The sequence below is a fragment of the Gambusia affinis genome, linkage group LG07, assembly GCF_019740435.1.
Source record: "Gambusia affinis linkage group LG07, SWU_Gaff_1.0, whole genome shotgun sequence".
NCBI lineage: Eukaryota > Metazoa > Chordata > Actinopteri > Cyprinodontiformes > Poeciliidae > Gambusia > Gambusia affinis.
Window position 1 is genome coordinate 22,847,010 of NC_057874.1, and position 23,565 is coordinate 22,870,574.

The 23,565-nt window shown below is 34.6% G+C and overlaps 2 protein-coding genes across 6 annotated transcripts; one reads left to right on the top strand and one right to left on the bottom strand.

Moving 5' to 3' along the window:
- Positions 1 to 1,600: 1,600 nt before the first annotated feature.
- Positions 1,601 to 20,814, top strand: gcnt7 (glucosaminyl (N-acetyl) transferase family member 7). Of its 4 annotated transcripts, XM_044121495.1 has the most exons (8): positions 2,793 to 2,807; positions 2,933 to 2,966; positions 3,407 to 3,478; positions 15,616 to 15,842; positions 16,090 to 16,128; positions 16,230 to 16,971; positions 18,575 to 18,670; positions 18,789 to 20,814. In XM_044121495.1, exons 4-8 carry the CDS (start codon positions 15,663 to 15,665, stop codon positions 19,004 to 19,006), a joined length of 1,275 nt encoding a protein of 424 aa, XP_043977430.1. In that variant the 5' UTR covers positions 2,793 to 2,807; positions 2,933 to 2,966; positions 3,407 to 3,478; positions 15,616 to 15,662; the 3' UTR covers positions 19,007 to 20,814. The 4 variants fall into 4 exon arrangements, with proteins under 4 accessions (XP_043977429.1, XP_043977431.1, XP_043977430.1 ...); XM_044121494.1 differs by lacking the exons at positions 2,793 to 2,807; positions 2,933 to 2,966 and adding an exon at positions 1,601 to 1,665; XM_044121496.1 differs by lacking the exons at positions 2,793 to 2,807; positions 2,933 to 2,966 and adding an exon at positions 1,672 to 2,330.
- On the bottom strand, positions 4,664 to 23,300 carry rtf2 (replication termination factor 2). Of its 2 annotated transcripts, XM_044121497.1 has the most exons (9): positions 23,133 to 23,300; positions 22,752 to 22,846; positions 22,510 to 22,603; positions 22,267 to 22,406; positions 21,044 to 21,122; positions 9,596 to 9,706; positions 9,017 to 9,071; positions 6,322 to 6,396; positions 4,664 to 5,875 (listed from the first exon to the last, which is right to left on the bottom strand). In XM_044121497.1, exons 1-9 carry the CDS (start codon positions 23,199 to 23,201, stop codon positions 5,679 to 5,681), a joined length of 915 nt encoding a protein of 304 aa, XP_043977432.1. In that variant the 5' UTR covers positions 23,202 to 23,300; the 3' UTR covers positions 4,664 to 5,678. The 2 variants fall into 2 exon arrangements, with proteins under 2 accessions (XP_043977432.1, XP_043977433.1); XM_044121498.1 differs by lacking the exon at positions 6,322 to 6,396.
- Between the last annotated feature and the right edge of the window lie 265 nt (positions 23,301 to 23,565).

Genomic DNA, 23,565 nt, shown 5'->3' on the forward strand with positions numbered 1-23,565 from the left:
GTAATTATAACTCAGGCATTTATTAAAATACTTGGATTGACCAATTTGCTTTTCATATTTTAGATTTGAGGTTGTTTTTCCTTTAAAATATAGTTGTGCTACCTTTATAAATAAAAACAACCGGGCTCAACAAACTGAAAAATATAGCTCAATATTTGGTCGAATTTTGTAATATTTTTTTTAGAAAGGCACACTCGCCAGTCACAGCTTCTTCGGCATTTGAAAGACCACAGAAGGCCAAAATGGATGGAAATAAAACAAAATAAAGTATTTTATGGCTCCCAATATTTTTACAGCCTTGATGATTCTTAAACTGGCATTAGATCAGCACTTGTACCACTTAGACATATAATAATGCATCTTTATGCTTAACCAAAACCTCTTGTATACAAATGAATTATAAAAATTCATGAATAACGTGATTTTAATACGTTACCGACTTAAATCACAAGAGCCACTGTATGCTATGACTATGCATCTGGTGTCATCTTGTGGTTCAATCCCCTCATTACAATATTGAGGGTTTGTTCAATGTATCCTATGTAATCCTAATTTTACTCGTACTTTTTTACTGACCAATACAAATCATGTATTGCTGTGAGGAGAAAGGAAACAAACACATCTAAAATCTGAAATGTGTGCCACACTGTTAGAAAACCTTTGTGAATATCAATATCCAAGCCCTGCCATACCCTCAGATTTCAGTTTTGACTGGGACAACATATGGATATGCTTCCATCTTCTAAACCATTTATGTTTGCATACATATATGGTTTAGAGGTATACATACATATGTATGCATACCATAGCAGCTCTGGCTGAATGTTAGCACCAACTTTTTCCAACTTCCATGAGACTTTCTATCAGTATCATTTTTAAAAAAAAATCTCCATCCATATTCCCATGACCTCTTAACAGCTTCCCCATCCCTTCTGAGAAAAAGCACTACCAGAGTATGACTCTGCCTTCACCACACTGGGTTAGTTTTCCACTACATGTAATGTAGTGCCCTCCTTCTTGGGAAGGAGGGCAGAAGTTCAAATATGTTCAATGGCTTATGACAAATCTGAGTCACAAAATTCAGTCATGAGTTGTGATAACTGCCAAGTCAACAGATTCCACCGCCAGATCCATGGATCTTTGTAATCCTCCAGTATTATCATTGGTCTCTTGGCTGTTTCTCTGATTAATGAATGAATATACTTTATTAATCCCAGAGGGAAATTCACATTTAAGTATAACCTGTCCAAAATAGCATGCAATGTTTTTCTCTCCTTTCAATGAATGTTTTGTTAGTTTAGGCAGACAATTACGTCTTGATAGGTTTGCTGCCATTTACACGGATGATGTGTTGAACAGTTTATGAGATGTTTAAATGTTATTTTTCAACTGAACTTTGCTGAAATTTTTACTCCATCTTATCTTGCGTGATCTTTTGACTCCATAATTTTTGTTCACATACTACTATAAAAAAAATGAAACTATTCCCTGCATCATTAAGTTTATCAGCATTGGATTTAAGACCATAGAAATTTCGAGGTTCAATTTCTGTAGTGTCATATGGTTCTGAGGCGCCACCTTTTGGTGAAAAAAAGAATGCAAATACCGAGGAGTGGACAGCATGGCTGCTTCAGACTAGCTTTGAGATGCGCGTTCGTGACCAATGTAAGTAGTTCCTAGATTCTGCCTCGTGCTCTTCTTGTTTTTTATAGGTGTGAGAGGAAATATTTGGGCTTTTTACTATACTACCATGTGTTTATCACTAGCATTGCAGATTAATGAATACAACAGTAAATAAACATTTGCTACCTGTTAATTACACAATTTCTGAGTCACAGGGGCAGCTCACAGTTTGTAAATTAACTCAACTAATTAATGTTTGTAGGTCTGTGTACGCTTTCACTCTTAAAGCTAAAGTATTTTTATTTTATTTTCCTTTTTGCTTAGTGGATTAATAAATGTCAATTTAAGCTGGGCTTTTTTTATATCTTTTTACACAATTTATTTGTATTGTGTTTTAGGACTACACAAACCACCATAAATAGCTATATAAGCCAATTTAAATGGAAACACGATTGTACGTTATTCTTCAAAAATCTGGTTTTCGTGACGTGCGGAAGAGCCAATTCTTCAGTTTGATCTGCGTGAACGCTGAACATGTGTCTCAGGAACAGCGGAAGGTTAAACAGCAGATTTTCTCACTTCCTCCAGCGCTCAGAGTGAGAAAACCCCGGGGAGGTGGAAGAGGGGGGGGCACGCTGAAAAGAACTTGGCTTTCATTTCTTATAAAATATAGTCGGAAGGCTGCGGGGTGCGGAATGACAAGATTGGTAAGAAATAGACGCAGCAGACATAAAAGGAAATAACCGAGGGACTTGCCTCTGGAGTCATTTGTCAGTGTTTGTTTTCAAAAAAGTTAATAAAAATATCATGTCAATAAATTTATGTAATCCGTCATCTTACACTTGAGTTTAGTCAACAATTGTAATTCTTGGCAGCTACAGGAAAGCGGTTATGTGACACCTCCCACTGTAACTGTTTACTTCACTAATGGTATGGTCCAATTTAGGGGTGTTTGATATTGACTGCAAGTATTAATTGGTTACGAATTTATGAATTATACAGTCGCATGGATATTTATATTGAAAAACAGAATATTTAAATTATATATATATTTTTTTTTATTTTTTATTTTTTCCTGCGGTATAATTCCAACATTTATCATTTCAAATCAGTCAAACATCCCCTCCCCACATAGGCAGCAAAATTCAAAACGAGGCGATAATTCATGTCTTGGATAAACACAGGTAAATATCATAAATAAGACATATTTCTTAGGTCAGATAACATTTGAATAAAATGTATTTTAAAGTAGATTACACAAATTAGTTTCGTCATTTTTACTTTACATTTTTTAAAATTTTAATCCTAGTTCCTGTTCATCCGTGAAAGCTTAACGTTCTAATGTAAGTTAAAACTTTCTTTTACTTTAAGATATTATTTCTATAGAGGTTCTGCAAAATATTTGTTAAAAAAAAAAAAAAAGTTTAACAATCATTTTTATAAGTCTGGATGTGACAGGCTGCAGATTGTGGTTGACGATTTTTTAGCCACATGGTTTTACTTTCTTTTTAGTATATTCTGTCTTTTTGTGTCTCAATGCAGGATATTTGGAAGTCATTTAATATAAGCAAGAACTATAATAATCAATGTCTATATAGCAAATAGCCTATGCTTTGTTACTGTTGACATTCAGGGTACTTTATATAAAAAATGTATTAATTTACCCAGTTGTAATTATTTCATATCAAGGGATCTGTATTGAAAATAAACTGATTTATAATGCCATGTTTTTGTGGCATTATTAATATCCAACCACATAAATTTTGCTTTATTTTGGAAACAGATCTGGGTGTAGAGGGTACACCGGACATAAAGGCTGGCAAACGGATGAAACAGCGGAAATAATAAAGAACAAGTAAGAGAGTGAGACAATTGTATAAACTTGTTGAATATGTGAAAACGTCACAATGAGAAAGAAAACAAATGTCAAATAGTTACTTATTAATGTCTTTAAGAATCAAAATGGTACATACATAGATATATTTCCCCAGTAAAGTCTTCCTCTTCATTCAGTGTTCTTTCAGCCCATGAATGCATTTTAGTGAGAAAAGTGACAGTCTTATACTAGCATTAACCAACATCTTCACAAGGTCTTTGGCTTTTGTTCTGGGGTTGAGTTGCACATTTCAGAGCAAAACATGTTCATCATTGAGACACAAAACCTTTCTTAATCAGTATAATGGTTGGATTTCCCCATCACTTGTGTATAACAAATGAATACAGCACCTTCAAGATTCTGGAAATTGGTCCTAAGGATGACCCAGACTTGTGAAGCACCATAATTATCTACCAGATAGCTTGGCTGATTTCTCTTAACTCTCTCATTGTGTCAAAGAAGCAGTGTGCTTCAGGTGTGCATCCAGTTAACTCAAAGGTGTCACTCAACCTATCAGAGGTTTCCAAAGCCATGGCACTATTTGGAATTTGTCTCCTTGCTTGCCAGGATGGCAATCAATCTGCATGTAAACTTCTGATAGTCTAAATAAATCTGACAGTTTCTTACTATTTCATTGCAGCATTTCGCAAATGGAAAGAATCTTGATAATTCTAATTGAGCTACAAAAAAAGAGAAGTTTTTTTTCTGACTTAAATTGAGACAGAAAAAAAAGGTAATTTTATTTGATGCACCAAAGACATTTTGTTTTAACTGTATAAACTTCTTGCCTCTTTGACCAGAATCATTCTCCCTGTTAGAGATGTCTTTGTACCTCTAGGTATGGAAGCTTGCATTGTGAAACTTTCCTCATATTTTTATGAATAGTATATTTAAGACAATTTTCCAGACCACACAGTCTTTCTGTTCTGACTTTGTGAAATCAAATGCCACATAGAAAAAATGCTTAGTAAATAAATGTTTAGAAAAATAATGTATTTTCTATAAACCTCTATAAACCATATAATTTGCAAGTCATTGAAAATCAGTAATCAGTCAGTAATTTATCTACTTTTTCTCAAGTGCAACACTTGAGAAAACACATAATTTGGGGTTACTTTAGCCTGGTGCATTGCATACAACTTTAATTCAAACATGCAACACATGTAATAAACACAAATTAAGCATTTTATTTCCCAATCTGCACATCACAGAGCACAGGGAAATCATTGCAGAAAAAAGCAGAATCTGATTAAATAAAAAAAATTAGACATCTGTTCCCTTCAAGCAATAAAATAGCTAATTTACAAAAAGGTAGAAGAAAGTTAGGGGATAAAAGAAAAGACTGTCCAGAGATGAGGGTTAAAGCTGTAACAGATTTTCACTTTTCAGTGCAAAGTTCCAGTCCGATGGCTGGACATAAAGAAGGTTGTTGTTTGAAGAAGAAACTAATTACTAAACCTGAAAGTAAAGATCAGGACTTAGACAAAATACATTTCCAGTTATCATATCACATCACAGCTCTCAATTTCTGTTCATTTATGCATCAGATGCTTTAATATGTTTAAATCATTTTGAAGTACCGTAATGTTCTTAACTTATTTTTAATGAACAATTAAACAATTTGAACAGTAATTACAAATTACAAATCTTCTGAAGACAAACAGCACAGTCTAATGTATTTCAATAAAGTCAGTTTTTTTTAGTAAAGCATAAGGCAGCATGAGCTCCTTTCCAAAGTCACATGAAGCACTATTTTCCGGTTAGAGTGAACTTGTTTTCTATGAGGATTTTAAATCTTTAGCCATATAGATGTGGATTTAAAAAGATAAACTCTAGATATGAGGCCACAGTAGAACGGAGCACGAACAAAGGAGGTCAGAGGTGACAAAGACAAATTAGCGACCTGAAAATACAGAGGTGTGGAGGAATACATGAGAGAATTGCATTAGGATCTCAGGTTACTAAACAACATCAAAGTGTTTAGGGAGGCAAAATGCTCACATGTAAACAAGGAACTACTGGGAACTGAACGGGTAAACGGGGAATGAGTTTGCACACTGGTGACTTTATTAAAGATCAGCTGAATGATGGTGTTTACAGAATGAGGGACTTGAATTAATGAATAAAAAAGAAAAGAAAAGAAACAAAAGAACATGGTTTCTGCACTGAGAAATAGCTGTTAAAAATGATAAGGTGTGTGAGTGACCCAGTTGGATGTCTGGTCTTTAGAGCGTTTAGCAGAGCTGTGGGTGGTGAAGAGGGATTTAAAAGCCTCAGACTTTTCCTCCATGTCTTGGATAGACCTCTTGGTGGCAGAAGCCGCCAAAGATTTGGAGCCTTTTGTGGAGCTGGAGGCACCAGAAGGTCCGGCCACAGCTGCGAGGGAGAGAGACACAGCAGCAGGGTGAGGGATGGCAAATAAAAGAGATATACAGTTGAAGACAAAATGATATTGAAAAAGGATGGGGCTCATTGAAATTTAGCATCATCGAAGCAGCGATATTTATTACAAAATTAGTCTAAAATTGCATTTACTCATAGCTCAAAAGTACAAATTTATAAAAAAGAAAATCTGAAAAATAAAAAGTTTTGCTAGGTTTCCTACACAAATAGGTTTTAATACAAATTTAAAGTCATCATGAAAACACAACCTGATACCAGAAGAAGTATAATCAGACAAAACCACTTGTTCACAATAAGCTGCCATTTCAAGGTAGGGAGATTTTTGCAGTAATACTGAAAGAATACTTCATTTGTAAGCATAGATTCAGTCTAAAGATAAGCTCTGTCTCCTAGCCCTTCACCTAATTGTGTTTATCCACCTGATTGGCTGCTCTCGTTTCCATTTTGTTGTGATTTCCTCCCAGTTACATCTACTGGTGGAGACTGGGCATCCTCTGTGGGTGGGGGAAAAATAATTAAGACACAAAAACACATTGTGTCCAATATCATAAAAGCACTGGTGTATTCAGGCACTAGTGTAGATTAACACGTGTTTTAAAGGGAGATAGGGATTCTGATAAATGGAGGAGAATAGAAGCCCTCTGGGAAAGGTTTTGGTGTAATAAGTAAAACCAAATAAATCAATAAAAAGAGAAGAGATGAAATCTGATTTATAATGAACAAAGATTGAAAACTGTGAAATCCTTGTGCTTTAATGATCAATAACTTTCATACATGCAGAACAAAAAGCTAGATTTTTAAGTTAATGGATAAGTTTTTGTAGCTAGCTGCAATTGTTGTTTTGCAGCTAGCTACTTGTTCTCTAGTCAGATAAGAGATTAACAGGAAACCACACCAAGATTCAGAATGCAGAGTTTGACCTGACTCTTGAGAGTCAGGTCATACTGACTCAGTTGAGCTGTTTAACATTTCTTTCATAGTCAGGAAAACCACACTCAAAATAATTAAAGGTCATAAGCTTTTTTTTTCAAATACATAACTGTGCAGAACCTTTTAGCTAAAAGAAAAATATCCATACATGTAGTTTGACTTGTTCTCTCCGGTTACTTTACTGGGTACATCAATTTTTTGTCTACTCAAAAAGAAAATTAGCCAATCATATGCCAACAGGTAAATGCATTTTGACATTCAGCTATTATTCATCTGTGAAAGTTCAAAACACACATCAGCATGGAGGAAAAAGTGGCTCTGAACATCACCAGACAGGCTGATTTGAGTATTTCACAAACTGTTTAACTGCAGAATTACATGGACAACAATCTCACAGTTTTAGAATGTATGGTCCAAAAATGTCCAGTTTGACAATGATCAGAATGTCAACCTGTATTCCCAGTATTTCAGTGGTTTGTCTAAATCTTAGGGAGTAAACTTTACAGATCAACTTGGTTTTTCTTCAGCAGTGGAGTCTTGTGCATAAAGTGTGGACAAAGTCTTTTGTGGTTGAGTGCATTGCCCACTGTTTTGATGCAAAGAAATTTTTACATTTGCTATATCCAGGTGTTTCTGAGACTCCTTAATTTTATTTAAACTAGCACTGAAAATATTAATAAAATGAAATAATTGTCAACTAATTTAATAAGTGATTATTTGTTAACTGGAGTACAGAGACTCAAAACAGTATAGCAACTCCAATGATTAATCGATCAGTCAAATAATAAACAACAAAAAAGGCATAAAAGGCAGAGCTTTCCACATTTTGATGTTAGAAGTACTTTTTAGCTGTACATGCATCCTTAGGTCCAAATGATCAGGTGTACGCTAAAAGAATGCTTCCGTTTCATTTTACACAATAAAATGTTTATTTTCTTATTTAAAAAATAGACTTAATAGTTTGTTCATTTGCATCTTTTAATGTACTTCTAATATTGTATAAATAGCTGAAATGGTCAAATGAAAAATCTGCAGAATGTGTCAATTTTTATCTGGTTAATCATCAAAATACGTAATCAATAGATTAATTAATTAGTAAAATAATTATTAGTTTAAGCCTTTATTATAACCACTATATTTAAAATGTGACTCATCATATGTGATGTTGGAAATAAACAATTCTGTGTTTTCGTCTATCTCTTTATCATGGACGCAGAGTTCTGAGGTTCAACAAATGTAATTTCTGAGCTTCACTGCACAGCAAATGACTTCTTATTAAATTAAAGTGTGCAGTGTTGTACCTCCAGCAGTACAGAAAGAAACAGAGACATAAAGAGAAGGAGAAACAGATAAGCAACATGTCTGAATCAGTAAAATGCCAAAGGGCAGTGAATACTTTCGCAAGGCACTATAGTTGGCTCTCGTCTAAAGCATACCTTGTTACACAAGCATCCTCGTTGAGTAACTATTGTTTTTTGTAAACAGAAAGCCCCCCACTACTGAGATGGGTTCTGTATTGAAATGATAAATATTTCTTTATACTAAAAATAGCATTATTATTATTTTTACATTTATTCATTCTAATCCTATGTTATGTATTAAGGCATAATTGTATGTTGCAATGCAGTAATGATATATCAAGTCTTAGCTGAAAAAAATTTAACCCAAAAGAATTTTTAGTACTGGAAATATTACTAGGTCTACTTGACATTTAATTTCCCTATAAATCCAAAATAAAGCATTTTGAATTAGAATTTTGATTGAACAGTACTGAATCTATTGCATAGAGTAAACCAGAGATTTTTAATCCTGACTGTTGGAACATACAGTCAGAGTTTTACATATGCCCCTGCTCCCTTCACCTGATTTAAATAAACAGGCGATGAATAGGGCTTTGTAGACCTAATGGTGAGTCTTTATGGCTCATTAAGTAATTCCTTAGAATCAGGGCTACTGAGGACCAGGGTAGAAAATTCTGGAATAAACAAATTGTATTATATTTAGTCAGGTTGTGGGTTCAAGATAAGCTATAAACGTCATCAGGCTCAAAGACAACTTGGTGACAGACAGTGACGATTCAAAAGTCATATCCAAATCACAGAGAAAATTTTAGAAGCTGTGTAATTTTGCTTAAGCAAATCAATTTTTGAATAACACAATGCCTCGATTGGGCTTTAAATAGACCTTTGGATTCTGGTGGTGCAGAGACGGTTTCAACTGCCTTGCTCTTCTTCGATTTCTGTAAAGGAGATAGGACACATTATGATTACAAAATAAATTAAATATCTCTATACACTATAAGCCTGTTGCAATAATCAATCAATTAATCACATAATAAATAAAAAATTGCTCCATAAATTCCATTCTGAGACATCATAATAACCATTTAATTAATGGCTTTTGTTGTGTTTTATCTATTTTATTAGTCTTTAAGAAGGCAAACTTGCATTATTATGCCATTATTAACATATCACTTCAAAATGTTCTCAAAACAAACAATATTATTGTATATTGCAATAATTTCTTGGAAAATGTGTCGTCCAATATCTACTATACTTGTGACAGGCTTAGGTGTCTAGTTACATTATTATGTAGTTATCATTAAGTTAGTTGAGAATGGTCTCAAAACAACGATGTTATAATTTAACTCAAAACTTTATGGAACAATTTATAACACAGTAAAATGTGTTATCGTGACAACCCTACCAATATGGTCAGAAAAAACTCCAATGCATCTTCATAAATAGTTACAATAAAATTCACCTTGGTTTTTGCTTTGACACGTTTCTCCTCCATCTTCTCCTTCAGCTTCTGGACCTCCTCTTTTGTGCCATTAAGCACAACTATGTCTTCATCTTTAAAAGGATCCCCACACTGAAATGCAAAAAAACAATTTAAAGTAACACAATTAACATATAAAGAAAAAAAGGACAACGGAAAATCAAAAGATGGATCAACTAATTTGATAAAATACTGAAATCGTCGACTAACGTAAATGATTAAAATAGTCCCAATCAAGAACCTAAAACTGTTGTAATGAGCAGGTGAGCTCAAAATTATTCATACCTCTAAAATTTTAAGTGATTATCATTCAACAAAACATTTTCTATTGAAAGGAACTGAAACGATTATGCGTCATTATACACACACACACACACATATATATATATATATATATATGAGGATTGATAAATACTTCTTTTACAATACTTAAATAATAAGCTTATTTCTTAAACATTTTTTGAAAACATGCATATAGTGGTGGTTTTACTTGTATCCATGTGTACTGGAGTATGTTTCCCTTATTTCCCATTGAGTACTGGGACACTACATTACTTAGAGTGTGATTGAGCTGAAAAAAATATTGTAACGACAGCACAAAAAAAGGGTAATTAGCATTACAGTATACATCAATCAATCAATCCAATTTTATGGTTATTGCAGGTTTTTGCAATGTTATTTTGATGATTTCTCTTTGGTAATGAGTTTTTTGAAGCATTTGAGTTAAGAAGGCCTCCTTGTTTTCAACCTAATCTTTAGCTACTTCCATAAATTGCTGTCAGATTGAAGTCATGCTTGTGGGACCTTAAGATAAAATTAATATTACTTTCAATTAGCAAAACCTAAATCTCAATCAAAAAACCTAAATCTATCAAGTGGCAGAATAATTTTAGGCTTTACTGTACTTGCCTTTAAGTGACTGTCTATTTAATTTCTTGTAAGAATGCTGCTGAAAATACATGTGATTTCATCAAAGAGCAATTATGCTGAAATTAACAGAAACCAGAACTACAAGTGTCTTAATATTATAGTATTTTTCACAGTACAGACAAAATTCACAAGGGCACATTTGATTCATATACTGGTCCAATAGGAATGTCTGCCAGGGTTAAATGAGTTCGAGAAGCAAATCCAACAAGTAGATGTGGTCCTGCTTTGCCTTGCAAATGTATAGTTTGTTTAGGATGATTAATGGAAATCTGCAACAAGATGTGTGAGGGATGTGTGGCATTGATTAGATAGACAAAAGAGGCAGGTAGCAAAACATCAGAGGCTATTTACATGTTTTCAGAGTGTATTCAGTTTAAGTAATGAAAAAAGGAAGTGAATGTAGTAAAATTCTATTAGTTGTCCACACATGCAATAAAATCTGTAACAATATTTGAAGGGGTGTGCATTAGACTGACATGACACTGTCATAAACATGAATGAGTCCATGAATGTTTACAACTATTGTCATGAAATGCCACTTTTAATGGAAAGTTGCATTAAAATTCCTTTAAAATAGTATAAACTTGTCATTATTGACTGAATGATGCAGTTTTAATTTGAATTAGTTTTAATAGAACTTTAATGCAAAGTTCTATTAAAATTTGCATTAAAAGTCCATTAAAAATGTCAACTTTGCATTAAAAGTATCATTATTTACAGAACGACACTTCATGACAAAAGTCCAAAATTCATGAGGACTTATTCATGTTCATGACAGATGTTATGTCATAATTATTAGACTTTAGACTGACTTTATTATCATTTTGCATGCACAGGGTGAATACAGAACGAAATTTTGTTGCATACGGCTCAGAACAATGTATTGAGGTTCCAATGACACTGAAATATCAGTCTTATGCATACCCTTCAATAAAGTATTACCATAAAATCTAAAAATAAAAAAACTATAAACAATACTGTACATGCTTTGCATAATCTAGTGAATAATGAAGCTTTAGTTATATAGTTCTCAAGCTTTGCTGCCATTACAATGGCTAGCAAATGTAATTTCTGCTTAGACCCTTTTTGGAAACAAATATGTACCCATTTTCATATGACAAACAAAAACATGCTACACTTAAAAGTATTTTCAGAGATCAAAAATCCTTCATGTGTACATGTCTGTACCACAAAAACATAACAAGTAAAATGGCTTTCTTGTAATAAAAAGGAAATCACACCCATAAATATTAAAAGGGGAACAACCAGCACTGGATCTATTGTGCGATCATACCCCATTGTGGGTGTGGACTCTGGCCATGTGCTCTATCCAACAGAAGAGGGATAAAGTCAGAAGCTGACCAAGCAGCAAACAACCTCTGTGCATGTTGCTAACTCTCATGCTGCCATTATAACAGAAGGCAGACCGCTGGCAAGCGAAGCTTTAAAATCTGATCAACAAATAGGGCAAGTAGGAACTTGTTAGAGTTGATCATCTGCAGGACGGAGAACTAGAGGGCTGGTATTTACCAGGAAGAGCTGTGTGGATGATTCATTACATCCTACCTAATTACACATGGAGGGACAATAAACAAGGGGACAGATAAAACGGGTTGAGGTAAAACAGAGGAAAATGAAAAAGGAAGAGAAACACAGCAAGCACAGGCGAGTAGGAAGCTGTATGTGGGAGGAGAGTGGAAAAAAACCTTAAGAGTGCGATGAGTGAGTCTGTTCCTGTATGTCACGTGTGTAATTTTGTGTTACTGCTGGTAACCGGGGAAGGATGAATCTTTTCTCACAGGGATATGAGGAGGAGCCACCTAATCAGCAATGAGTACAACTCAAGCATAACACACACAGTTGACTCTAAGAGACACTGGAGCTCAGAGGACTTAGCCCCCGCCAGAGCACAACAAAGCGATCTTTACAACCAAATATAGCTCTGAAGTAGAGTACATATTTCTGCTGCTGTTCTTCTTGATGGAGCTAGTGGAGAGGACTTCTCTGTGCGGGTTATAGTCCGACAGCTCTGAAGAGCATTGAAGCCTGAGAGGACTGAAGATTTAAAGTGTCATTTCTTCATAGAGACAACAGACTGAACTGCTGACTTTAGGTAAATTAGCATGTTTTTGAATTTGTCTTTGACACAAATGATGATTTAAGAGTTTGATATACACAGAACAGAAATAATTGAGGTAGAAGTGTGAGGGAAGTGGAACAGTTGTCTTGTAAAACTTGTATTTGGTTGTAAAACTGTTCAGATGCATTTGTCCCTTAATGTTTCCTGCTGTTTTATGTCAATGTTTCTGATACTTCAGAATATCAAACACATTTTACACTAAGACAAGGACAACCTATGTAAATACAAAATGCTGTTTTCAAATTTTTAATTCGCCAAGAATAAAAATCTATTAAAAACCAACATAACATAGAAAAAAAGAAGAGAAGAAGCCCTTAACCTATTAACTGCTTGTAGTAACAGCTGTCCTCAAGTGTTTTGAATATGTGGCAAATAGTGTTTTATTTTTGGCCCACTCTTCTTTGCAGAAGTGTTTTATTGCACACAAATTGGAATGGTTTTGATAACCAAATTAAAGTTATGGCACAGAATCTTAATTGGATTTAAGACTGGACTTTGACTGGGCCACTCTAAAAAACTTCCAAATTGTTTGTTTATTTTTAAAGACTTCGGAAGTGAATATGGTGGATTACTGTTCTGCTATATGACTCAAGTACACATGAGCTGAAGACTGGATAGAGTCCCTCAGTGTTTTCTGGTAGTGAGTAGAACTCACCGAAATGTAAATTAGTTAGAGCAATTTCTCTGCTTTCCTGTAGCAGCAAAGCAGACCCCGACCACAATATCAGCAGTGTGTTTGGCTTTCAGTATGATGCTCTTTCTCTCAAACGTCACCATATACCTTCCTGAAAAATATCTCTTTTGTCTCAGTCCACAAAATACTTTCCTTACAATCGTAGCAATTAGAACATGTTTATTTAGGGAAATGGGACAAGGGACTTTGTATTATTTTGGTCAGCAGTGTTTTTTTGTTTTTTTTTTCAGTCTTTTTTCCCAATAAACCATTTTAGTCCAGTTATATTTTTATTTTTGAAACTTAACCACTGATTTCTTCTGAGGTACATCAGGGCTCAGATGTTCATGATTGAGGAAGCCAATTATATTTTTACATTAGTGATGATTGGCTTGGATGTTTTTACATGATTTGAAACTTTTTTAACTGTGAAAGTAAAAACAAGAAAACAGAATGAGGCAAATGTTTTTTTTGTTGTTTTTTTTCAAAGCACTGTACCCAATCTGAGGGGCGGGAAAAAAGCTGTAAAGCATTTCCTATACAAGTAGCTGGTGCTTATTTTATCAAATCCACAGACCAACACGGCCACTGGGGAAAAGTATTTCAACAGAACACTATAAATCTACATATTTCCTGAGCATAACCCTTCCCTCTGAGAATTGTGCCTTTTTTGTGCTGAGTGGGATTCAACAAAGCATGCTATGTTGTTGTTTTTTCTAGTACATCATGAATGATCTCAGAAGAGCAATAAAATGTCTTTGCTTGTTCAGACAGAGGTTTTATGCCACTTTGAACATGAGATATGTCAAAACAACTCTGTCAATCAGCTGGAGCACCCATGTTTAACCATTCCCCCATTTATGTGAAGTTTTTTTCCTCTAAGCTTTATTTAGGCAAGTCTGTAAAAGAGACAAAAAAGAGAGAACATTTGCCCATATATGTCACAACAGCTTACTGAAGAATAGTTGCATAAAATACATTTGTGGAAGATTTTTGTTCTTTCTTTGAATGATCAGTGCAAAGGATTATTTGCACTACTGGACCCTCACAGCGCCAACCTTATGGACATAACAAAATTTCACAATGACTGAAAATAGCTTCTGTATACTTTCCTAATGATTACAAGATAACCAATGTAAAAACATTGAAGTGTACACAGAAGTAAAGTTTTAATTTAAATTCATCCTGTTTTTTCACAATAACTAAAAAAAAACTCTGACAGATCCACAAAAAAGGAAGGGCACGGAAGTAATAGTCATTTAGAGTTTGCTCAAATATAGAAAGTAATGAAATGTTTATCATTTAAGCGTACACAATTATATATCATAGCCACTATGCATGCAATTAGAAAAATAAATAAAAACTAGCTATATGATGTAATAAACTACCAATTCATGTGTTACCAACAGTTGAGCATACCAAAACTATAGACATGAGTGTTGAAATCTACATATTTCCACACACCTGAAGCCACAGATGCAACTGTGGCTTAGGGTGAAGAGTTTTGTAATAAGAATATTTTTGGTTTGATTCTAACTTCCCATCCCACATACTGATGTGCTCCTGGGCATGGTACTAAACCCAAAGTTGTCTACTGATCTGCATGTGGGTACATGATTGTGTGCATGCTTGTTAGTGCTGCTGGGTAAATATTGATATAGGAAAAAAATGCTTTCCATGGTTGATATGATTAGAGAAGTCCTAAATAAATGTATTAAATTAGTTATTTACAGTGTATTATCATTTAAGGGATGCACCTATCATATGGTCAGAGACTTTATTTAAGAAAGTAGCTCTTCTCCATTAAAATTAATGTTTTTCAAGGTTTAAGGGATCAATGCTAAGCCTTGCTAAGGTTCTTGTGGTCGAGACTTAAAAAAGGAAGTGGGGACACATAAAAATGTCTTTTATAACAGAAAAGTAGCTGCTTCATTATTTTTTTCGTCTGTTTCACATTTAAGCACAACTTACAATATTTATTTGTTTGTGTAGTTATTGATTAGTTTAATTAAGATAATGGGATACAAAATGTATAATACTGTACTGTTAACCAAACTCTTTCACAGTCTGAAAAAGGAACTGGTTAATAAAAAGTTTATATCTTGCACGTCAGATATTCACTTTTAGCCCCTAGACTTTGTACACTTGACTACTTAAAAAGTGGCTTCATCAATAAGATATGACCTACATGTTTAACCTTATTTGATATTCCCAAAAGAGAGATTTGTCTGGAACTAACCAATCTGGGTTTCTTCGTAGGAATAAGCTGTGGTGGTGCTGAAATACAAGAGGGAAACAAGGCTATTATGCACCAGCTTGAAGGCAGAAAATGTAGCTTCCTGTTCTGCCTGGGGGTTGTGACGTGGTCAATAATTTATTGGCTGAGTAGAACTAAACTAGTGGGAACGCCTACAAGCAGCAGACCTTTCCTCATTGAAAGTAAGCCCACCCTGGCTGGCATTGAGAAAAGAGAACATTTCTGTCAGGTATGTATTTTCTTTAACTGATAAAGTTCACAACAGCTTTTACATTCAATTTAATTTTGCCAAGGTACCAGTTAAAAATTTACAGACAACTGATAACATGTCAGCAGTACTTAGCTTATTGATTTGCCCTGTCTTGGCACCAGTATATACAACAACAGTATGTCTGTTAAAGGCGATAAAAGAAATAAATGATTAAAAAATGGGCAATACAATGAACACAAGTAAAATAATAAATCCTGATCCACAGAATGGGAAACAGATCAACACGTTGGCACTACCCAAAAATGTGAGTGTACATTCTAAATAACTGAACTGTTAAAAAAAATAATTAATAAAATACCACCTCTGTAAAGAAACACAATTAATACGCATTTCTTCTTTCCACAGGTGGGAAGTTATATTCACAGTACCAACCTGCAATGTTCAAATCTGATTAAAGAACTACACTTTATCAATGCAACTCTGAGTCGTGAAGAAGAGAACTACCCTCTGGCTTTCATTATCACTATTCACAAAGAGCTAGATATTTTTGTTCGCATGCTTCGAGCTATCTACATGCCACAAAATGTTTACTGCATACATGTGGATGCCAAGTCTACAAATGAGTACCACGGAGCCGTACAAAAGCTCGCCAGTTGCTTTGGTAACGTGTTCCTCTCCAGTCGCAGTGAAAAAGTGGCATATGCAGGATTTTCACGCCTGCAAGCTGACTTGAACTGCATGAAGGATCTCTCTGCCTCTCCAATAGCTTGGAGGAAAGTGATAAATTTATGTGGGCAAGATTTCCCAATCATGAGCAACCTGGAACTGGTACAGTACATGCAAAGCACTGAGTGGAAGGACAAAAACATGACACCTGGAGTCAAACAGCCAGCCACTATGAAGCACAGAACACAATTCCAGCATCATGAGATTGTGGGGTCACATGTTGTCCCAAGGGTGCCAAGACACACAAAACCTCCTCCTCCTCACAATTTGAAAATTTATTTTGGAACAGCATACTATGCTCTCACAAGAGATTTTGTGGACTTTGTTCTGAAGAACCAAATAGCCCATGACTTCCTGGAGTGGTCCAAAGACACATTTAGTCCAGACGAGCACTACTTTGTGACACTCAACCACCTAAAAGGTAATCTTCTTGTTGCAAACAGACACACACAATCTAATCCAATTGGACAAATCTAAGGAGTTTAACTGGCATGAGTTTAAAATGCTGAGAGGAATAACTCACACAGGAAACTCAAGAGGTACCAAACATTTCAACAGAATCAAACAACTTATGTTCACATAATGCGAGACAGCATTACATAATTTATTGATAGCATTTTGTAAAATTTGGAATGCAACATCAACTACGTAACTGATGAAACAAGCAAAGGAATATTTCACCCTGGCATTTGTGTCCAAAGACACACTTAGTCCAGGTGAAATGAGTCTTTGCAATAAATACAAATAAATGAATTATTTTTATTTTTTGCACAACTAACAGCAGATTTGCCTATTGAATAATGCAGCATCACATACATGAGAGTTGCAGCTATTAGTGCAGCATATTGAGTGATCCGAACAAGTGTGGTTTGACCACAGGAGCATGGGATGGACTCTAACAAAACAGATTTGTACATCGAAATGTTCAATTGGAAAGAAAGTGCTGCACACAAGTGTTTTATACCGACACAGAACTGGAAATCTAACATTACCTCATTATTTAACTATGCAATTATGGCAGCTCCAAATAAATGCTAGAGGATAAACCACCAACATTTTTGACAAATGTGAAAAATTAAGCCATGGTATGATATTTTACCTAACGTAGCACATTTCCATTTACAGCATATGATGCACAATATAGTACTGCGATCAAAATAGAATAGACATCCTTTATTTAACCACAGTGGGAATAGCAACAAAGTGACAGGACATCAAGGCATGTAGGTTCACACAACAATAGAAGTATATATATAAAACTAAATTACAAATGTTATACTGCTTAGCAAGGGCAAGATTATGGTGTAAAAAATACTGTGCCGTTATCAGAAATAGAACACTACGATAACCATCAGTGATGTTATTTAATTGTAGCCAGAGTCCTTTTGTCTCCCCCCACCTGCACTGGGTTCAGGGGGCATATTGGCACAGAGCTGGCTTTCATGACAAGCTCATCCATTTCCTCTCTGCTGTAGATAAGCTGCTGTTCCAACATGCTACACAAACAGAGAACTCATAAAACTATGGTGTGTATTTACTTTTCAATATTTTTACAAGGATGTATGACACAATTTGGACCATTTCTGCACAAACGACTTTAGGAGGGACTTTAAAAAAGGTTTTTACTGGATGTCGTGATGCTGTGGCTGTTGCTGTTAATTCATTCCATTACTCGTCAGGAAGAGGAATATCTTTGAGAAGTCAGACTTTCCTTTAGTCATACTTGCATCACATCACTGAGTACTACATTCAACTGTCTTGGAAATACTTGTGCAATCAGAACTGCGATTGCATGACATAAGCAGAGAAAAAAACAAATCAAATCCTCATAGGATGTCTTATTGAAATCTTTTTTTTTTTTTTTTTGGTTAAATTTATAAGAAATGTTTTAGTTTTTAAACTTACAAATGTATGAATATAAACTAAAGCTTTAACATAAAGGTTTATGTTTTTCTCATGTTTGTAAACACACTTCTGTAATTTTGGTACAGCTGTTCATGTTCATATTGTCATGTTGCATGCAGAAGCTCCAGGCAGTCGTATTGATGGAGGTTGGGAAGGAGCTATCCGGGCAATCAAGTGGAGGGACCAAGAAGGAAAGATGCATGATGGTTGCAAAGGTATAAGACTGGACGATTAGGCTGGTTAACCGCTGGTTACAGCACTGGGTGTGAAACTTAGAAAAATATGTGCAATTCAGATTTTTCTTTAAATGTTTTTTTTTCCTTTTTTTCCCAGGGCATTATGTTCGGGATATCTGTGTCTATGGGATAGAAGACATTCCATGGATCATCGAGAATAAGAACATGTTTGCCAATAAGTTTGAGATTAATACATTTCCAGAGGCACTAGATTGTTTGGAGCAGTGGCACAGAAACAAAGTCCTGAACCAGGCAACTGTTCCTATAAATCCATCATGGCTGCTATGCTCCCACAATAACTCAATTAACTACTGAAACAGAAGTGTTGAAATTGCTGCTGACATCATTATGCTGATAAATATATGGAGTCTCCCTAGCTGTCTATGTCAAAATGTAAATCCAGTGCCCTGAGTTGTGAGAGCAGCGTAACTGCACTATTTATTAAACTCTGACTTTCCTGCGATTATTTATTGTCTACCCCATTTAAACATTTTTGTCATACATGTGTGGGAAAAACAGTTGGTTATTTATTTAAAATCATAGTTTCATATTATGTACAGCTTAATATGGGACATTTTTATAAAGTAACTTTTTGTTTTAATATTAAATATAATATGTAAAAAAAAATAAAGACAATGTGAAAAGAAACATTCAACTTCTAGAATAAGTTGTTTTCTCTGTTAATTCATTTAATTAATTAGTTCATTGACTATCGCTACATTTGTTTCTGTGATGTAAGGTAAGCACCAGATTATTATCAAAAAGTGAAAAGCAAACAGCTCTGAAAGTCTTAAAAAAATTAAATTAAAAAATCAGACACAGCTGTAGGACCGTACTGAGGTCAATTCTACCTTCATATCACAAAGAATTGTTTCGGTGTGGTCCTGTTCCAAGATACAAATACTGAGATACCAATCAAAATCTACAGTTATTAGCCATTAGATTAAATGAAATAATAAAAAGTCTGACATAAATCTGAAAAACTGGGAAATTTTTCTTATATGTTCAGGCCTGAAAATCAAATATTCCACTCCTAAAGTCCAAATGGAAAAAATCTTCAACACAACTACAAACTGAAAATGAACAGAAATGCGTGTCAAACATTTTTAGCTAAACATTCAACATTTTCTCACATTCTCCAAATTTCCCAGCAAGCATTTTAACAAGTTCCTTCATGGAACAGCAAAAGAACATCTAAAAATAAACCCTTTACAGTCAGCCAGCATGATAGCACCAAAAGATAATGTGTCACAAGCCCATACAAGCTGAAATCCCAGCTTGTATTAGGGTCAGTTTCTCATGAGAAATAGTTATTTTTGGTAGATTAACCTTATTTTTAACTAACTCAAAACAGTTAGACCATGACTGTCTTCAACATACTTTTACTTCAACAGAGACACCAAAAGAGGTGTCTACTGCCTTACTTCTAAAAATAGCCTAACCTAGACAAATTGTAAACACAACCTTGAAGTTATGTCAAACTAAAAGGTCAAAAACTAAAATAACTTCTAATTCCATTGCTGAGAGATTCCCATGTGGCTACAATTGGGTCAGAAAGGAAATCCAAAAATGTCAAGCTGTAATATGAACAATGCATCTACGAAATGACTACAACCATGGGAAACAACCAGTACATCTCCATATTATTTGCTGGGTCATTGGGCCACTTTTAGCAGCAAAAGCTCCAATTGTCATTTTCTACACATCAGATGTGGGTTCATCTTTTTAAGGAAACCTCTCTGCAGATCATACTACAAAATGTCTGGTCTTTGACTCGACCATTATAACACCTTGATTTATGTTATTTTCAGTAATTCTGTTGTGGATTTGCTGTTGTTTCAGGATATTTATCTATTGGTTGAAACTGTTTCAGCCAATATCACGCTGTCACATTGATAATCTCTCTCTCTTTACTGTAGAGTAGGTTTACTGTCATCAATGACTTCCACATACACAGATCATGTATAACAACACAGAAAGCCCAAATCATCCCACCTCCAACACTATGCCTGGTATTTGGTATTGGGTGTTTGTGCTGTGTTTAATTTGTGCTACATGTAACATTGTGCATTTTATAGTACAGACTAGCAGAAAAAATAAAAAGGCACACTTTTTTTGTCAGATTAAGGTCTTTCAAAAAGTCATTACCAGTGCTTTTCCCATCAACTACCCAGGCTATGTCAAACCCAGGATGACACCAGATAATGAACCACATATGTGAGCCAGGGACCACTGACATTTCACTGACTAAACAGTTATGTGAAATCACACAAAGACATGAAAAATACTTGTAAGCAGCAAAAAAAGGGAGAATAAAAATAGTAAATAAATAAATTTTTAAAAAATGCTTACCTTATGGCAGATCTCAGTCTTTATCTCCTTAAGGGCCCTGTCTGAAAACACGCAACCACAGGTCTGCAAGTAGCAGAACCTAAAAGGGAAACAAATAAACCATAAGGGCTTTCTCAGTTTTTTTCTATCTTCTCAAGTATCTAAGGGTTATTTCATGAACAAAGTAAACTTGTATTTTGTTTTTGTTGACCAATCACTGCACCTTATAGTAGAGAAAAATATTTTAATATCAAGGATACAACTCTAGTTGACTTTCAACATATTAAAGGTATTCCTCACTTTAGTGAGGAATAATTGTACAGTTATAATTGTACAGTTTTTTGAACTTGATAAACTTTTCAGCTTGGCCAGTATTTTTAAAAATGTGGTAATGGGAGTACTGAAAACTACACAACATGTCAGAATTCCTAAGGTACCAGAAAACAGCACCTGTCTGGGAAACATAATGAGTACATATAAAACAAACAGTTGCAACAGAATTTCTAAAGGACACAAATCTTTAGCATACCATTAATTACATCTGCAACAGGAACATACCCGAGATTAGGGATGTAGCGATACACTAATCCCACGATACAATACAATATGTGATATTCTGCTCACGAAACAATATATATCATGATATTCAGCAAACAATACGATTTTATAAGATTCAATACATTTTTAAGATTTTCTGAAAAATTTTAGAGGGACAGAGTGATTTTAGTGACATTTTGTGACTGTTCCACAGACTTGGATTGACTTAATTGAACTGATGGTGTAATATTGGCGTAACAAATTTTGTTTTTGTTATACATTTGCTATACATTTACTTTGTTTAAGTATTAGTTCTATGGCTTTATGTATTTGATTATGCACAAAATTAAAATTTTTTGTGTTATTCACTTATATTAGATAATGTAATTTATCTACTTCATTATTTAAATAATTGTAACTGGTTGTTTAATTCCATGCCATTCTTAATGTACATGAGCAACTGGGTAAAAAATGCCATGTGTGATAGTTGTCATTTAGTATATGTGGATTCGACTCAAAGTAGAATTTAATGTATTGATACTCGCGGATGAAAAATTTTTACTTTTTGAGGAATAAAATATTGAAATACTGATGGTGTAATAGAATTGATAAAATTACACAGAACCAAATGAAAACATTTTGTCGCATTTTTTTCAAGTCTTTATTATGCAATCTTAGATTTAAGGCAAGAAAATACTATCAATTACCTGTGCTTTCCATTCATCTCTAGGCCAACAACAGGACAGATGAACATGCCACAGTGGATGTCCTCATATCTGTCTCCTTTTGCATTTCTCCTCTCTCCCTCCCATTCGGGGTTATCAGTCAAGTTGAGCTCCTTTATGTCCTGTAAGGACAGAAACATTCCAAAAAGGTTATAAAATAAACAGACACAGTCACTTGAGCTTCAGCTCATGTACATAAAAATGCATTTTTTCTCTTTAATATACCTTAATCCCACGGATGTGCGTAACAGCCTCAGCATTTGGTCTTTCAGCAGTTTTATCCAGAAGGTACTCAATGATAGCATCTTTGTTATAAAGTCTGGAAAACAACATCGTCAAATATTTCAGGTCGTATAAATATATTCATTTAAGGAAGCAAAGTAAAAGTGCATGATCCAATCTCATGGGTATCATTACAATAACATATAATTTATTATTATTATTTTGTGTTGTTAAAAACATCTTACCTGCCCAGCTCACATGAAACGATGGGTCGCCTGAGTTTCTCTTGGCTCAAGGTGCAGTATTTCCACTTGGCAGCGAGTTCAGCATTCTTGTCAACCTGGGGTAATCAGAAAGGCTATTACTTTAAGTAACTAGTCTTGCCTTTAGCTCGTTAATAACACAAATACATGTCTCCAGAAGTAAACTTAACTTAATTTCTACTAACTCTGCGAGTATAAATATGTTTATAAGAAAAAATGTCTGTAAAATAGCTAAAACAACAAATAACTGCATGCGTATAACAAGTTTAGCCTTTAGCATTAGCGAGCCACTGACTGCTATTGACAACAGCTTTAGCTAACCATAACCCAATTTAAACGAAATATAAAGAAACACTCACAAACCTTTTCAACTTTTTTGGGGCCTTTCACCAACTCATGTCTTTTTGGAATCGTCCCACCATCACATCCCATCTTGAAAACTGACGTTTAGCTAAACTGAAGCTGTTAGCAAACACGGACAAAGCTGAAGTAAAGCTAACAGGAAGTCCTCAGGTTGTAAATAAACAAGGAGAGAACTTCAAATCTCGCGATAGGTGAGATTTATTTAATATCGCCCCTTAGTGGTATTAAATGCATAAATCATCACAATCTCCCAGGATTTTTTGTTTTTGTTGCAATTAGTATGAAAGAACTGGCTTGCATACAAAAGACACAGGACCCACCACTAAAAATGAACACAAAAATGGCATTTTAGCTGTTCACTGTAGAGAACACGATGCTATAAAGTGGGCATCTAATTTTAAGTTCTACAGATGCTTGTTTGATCTTTGGCCAC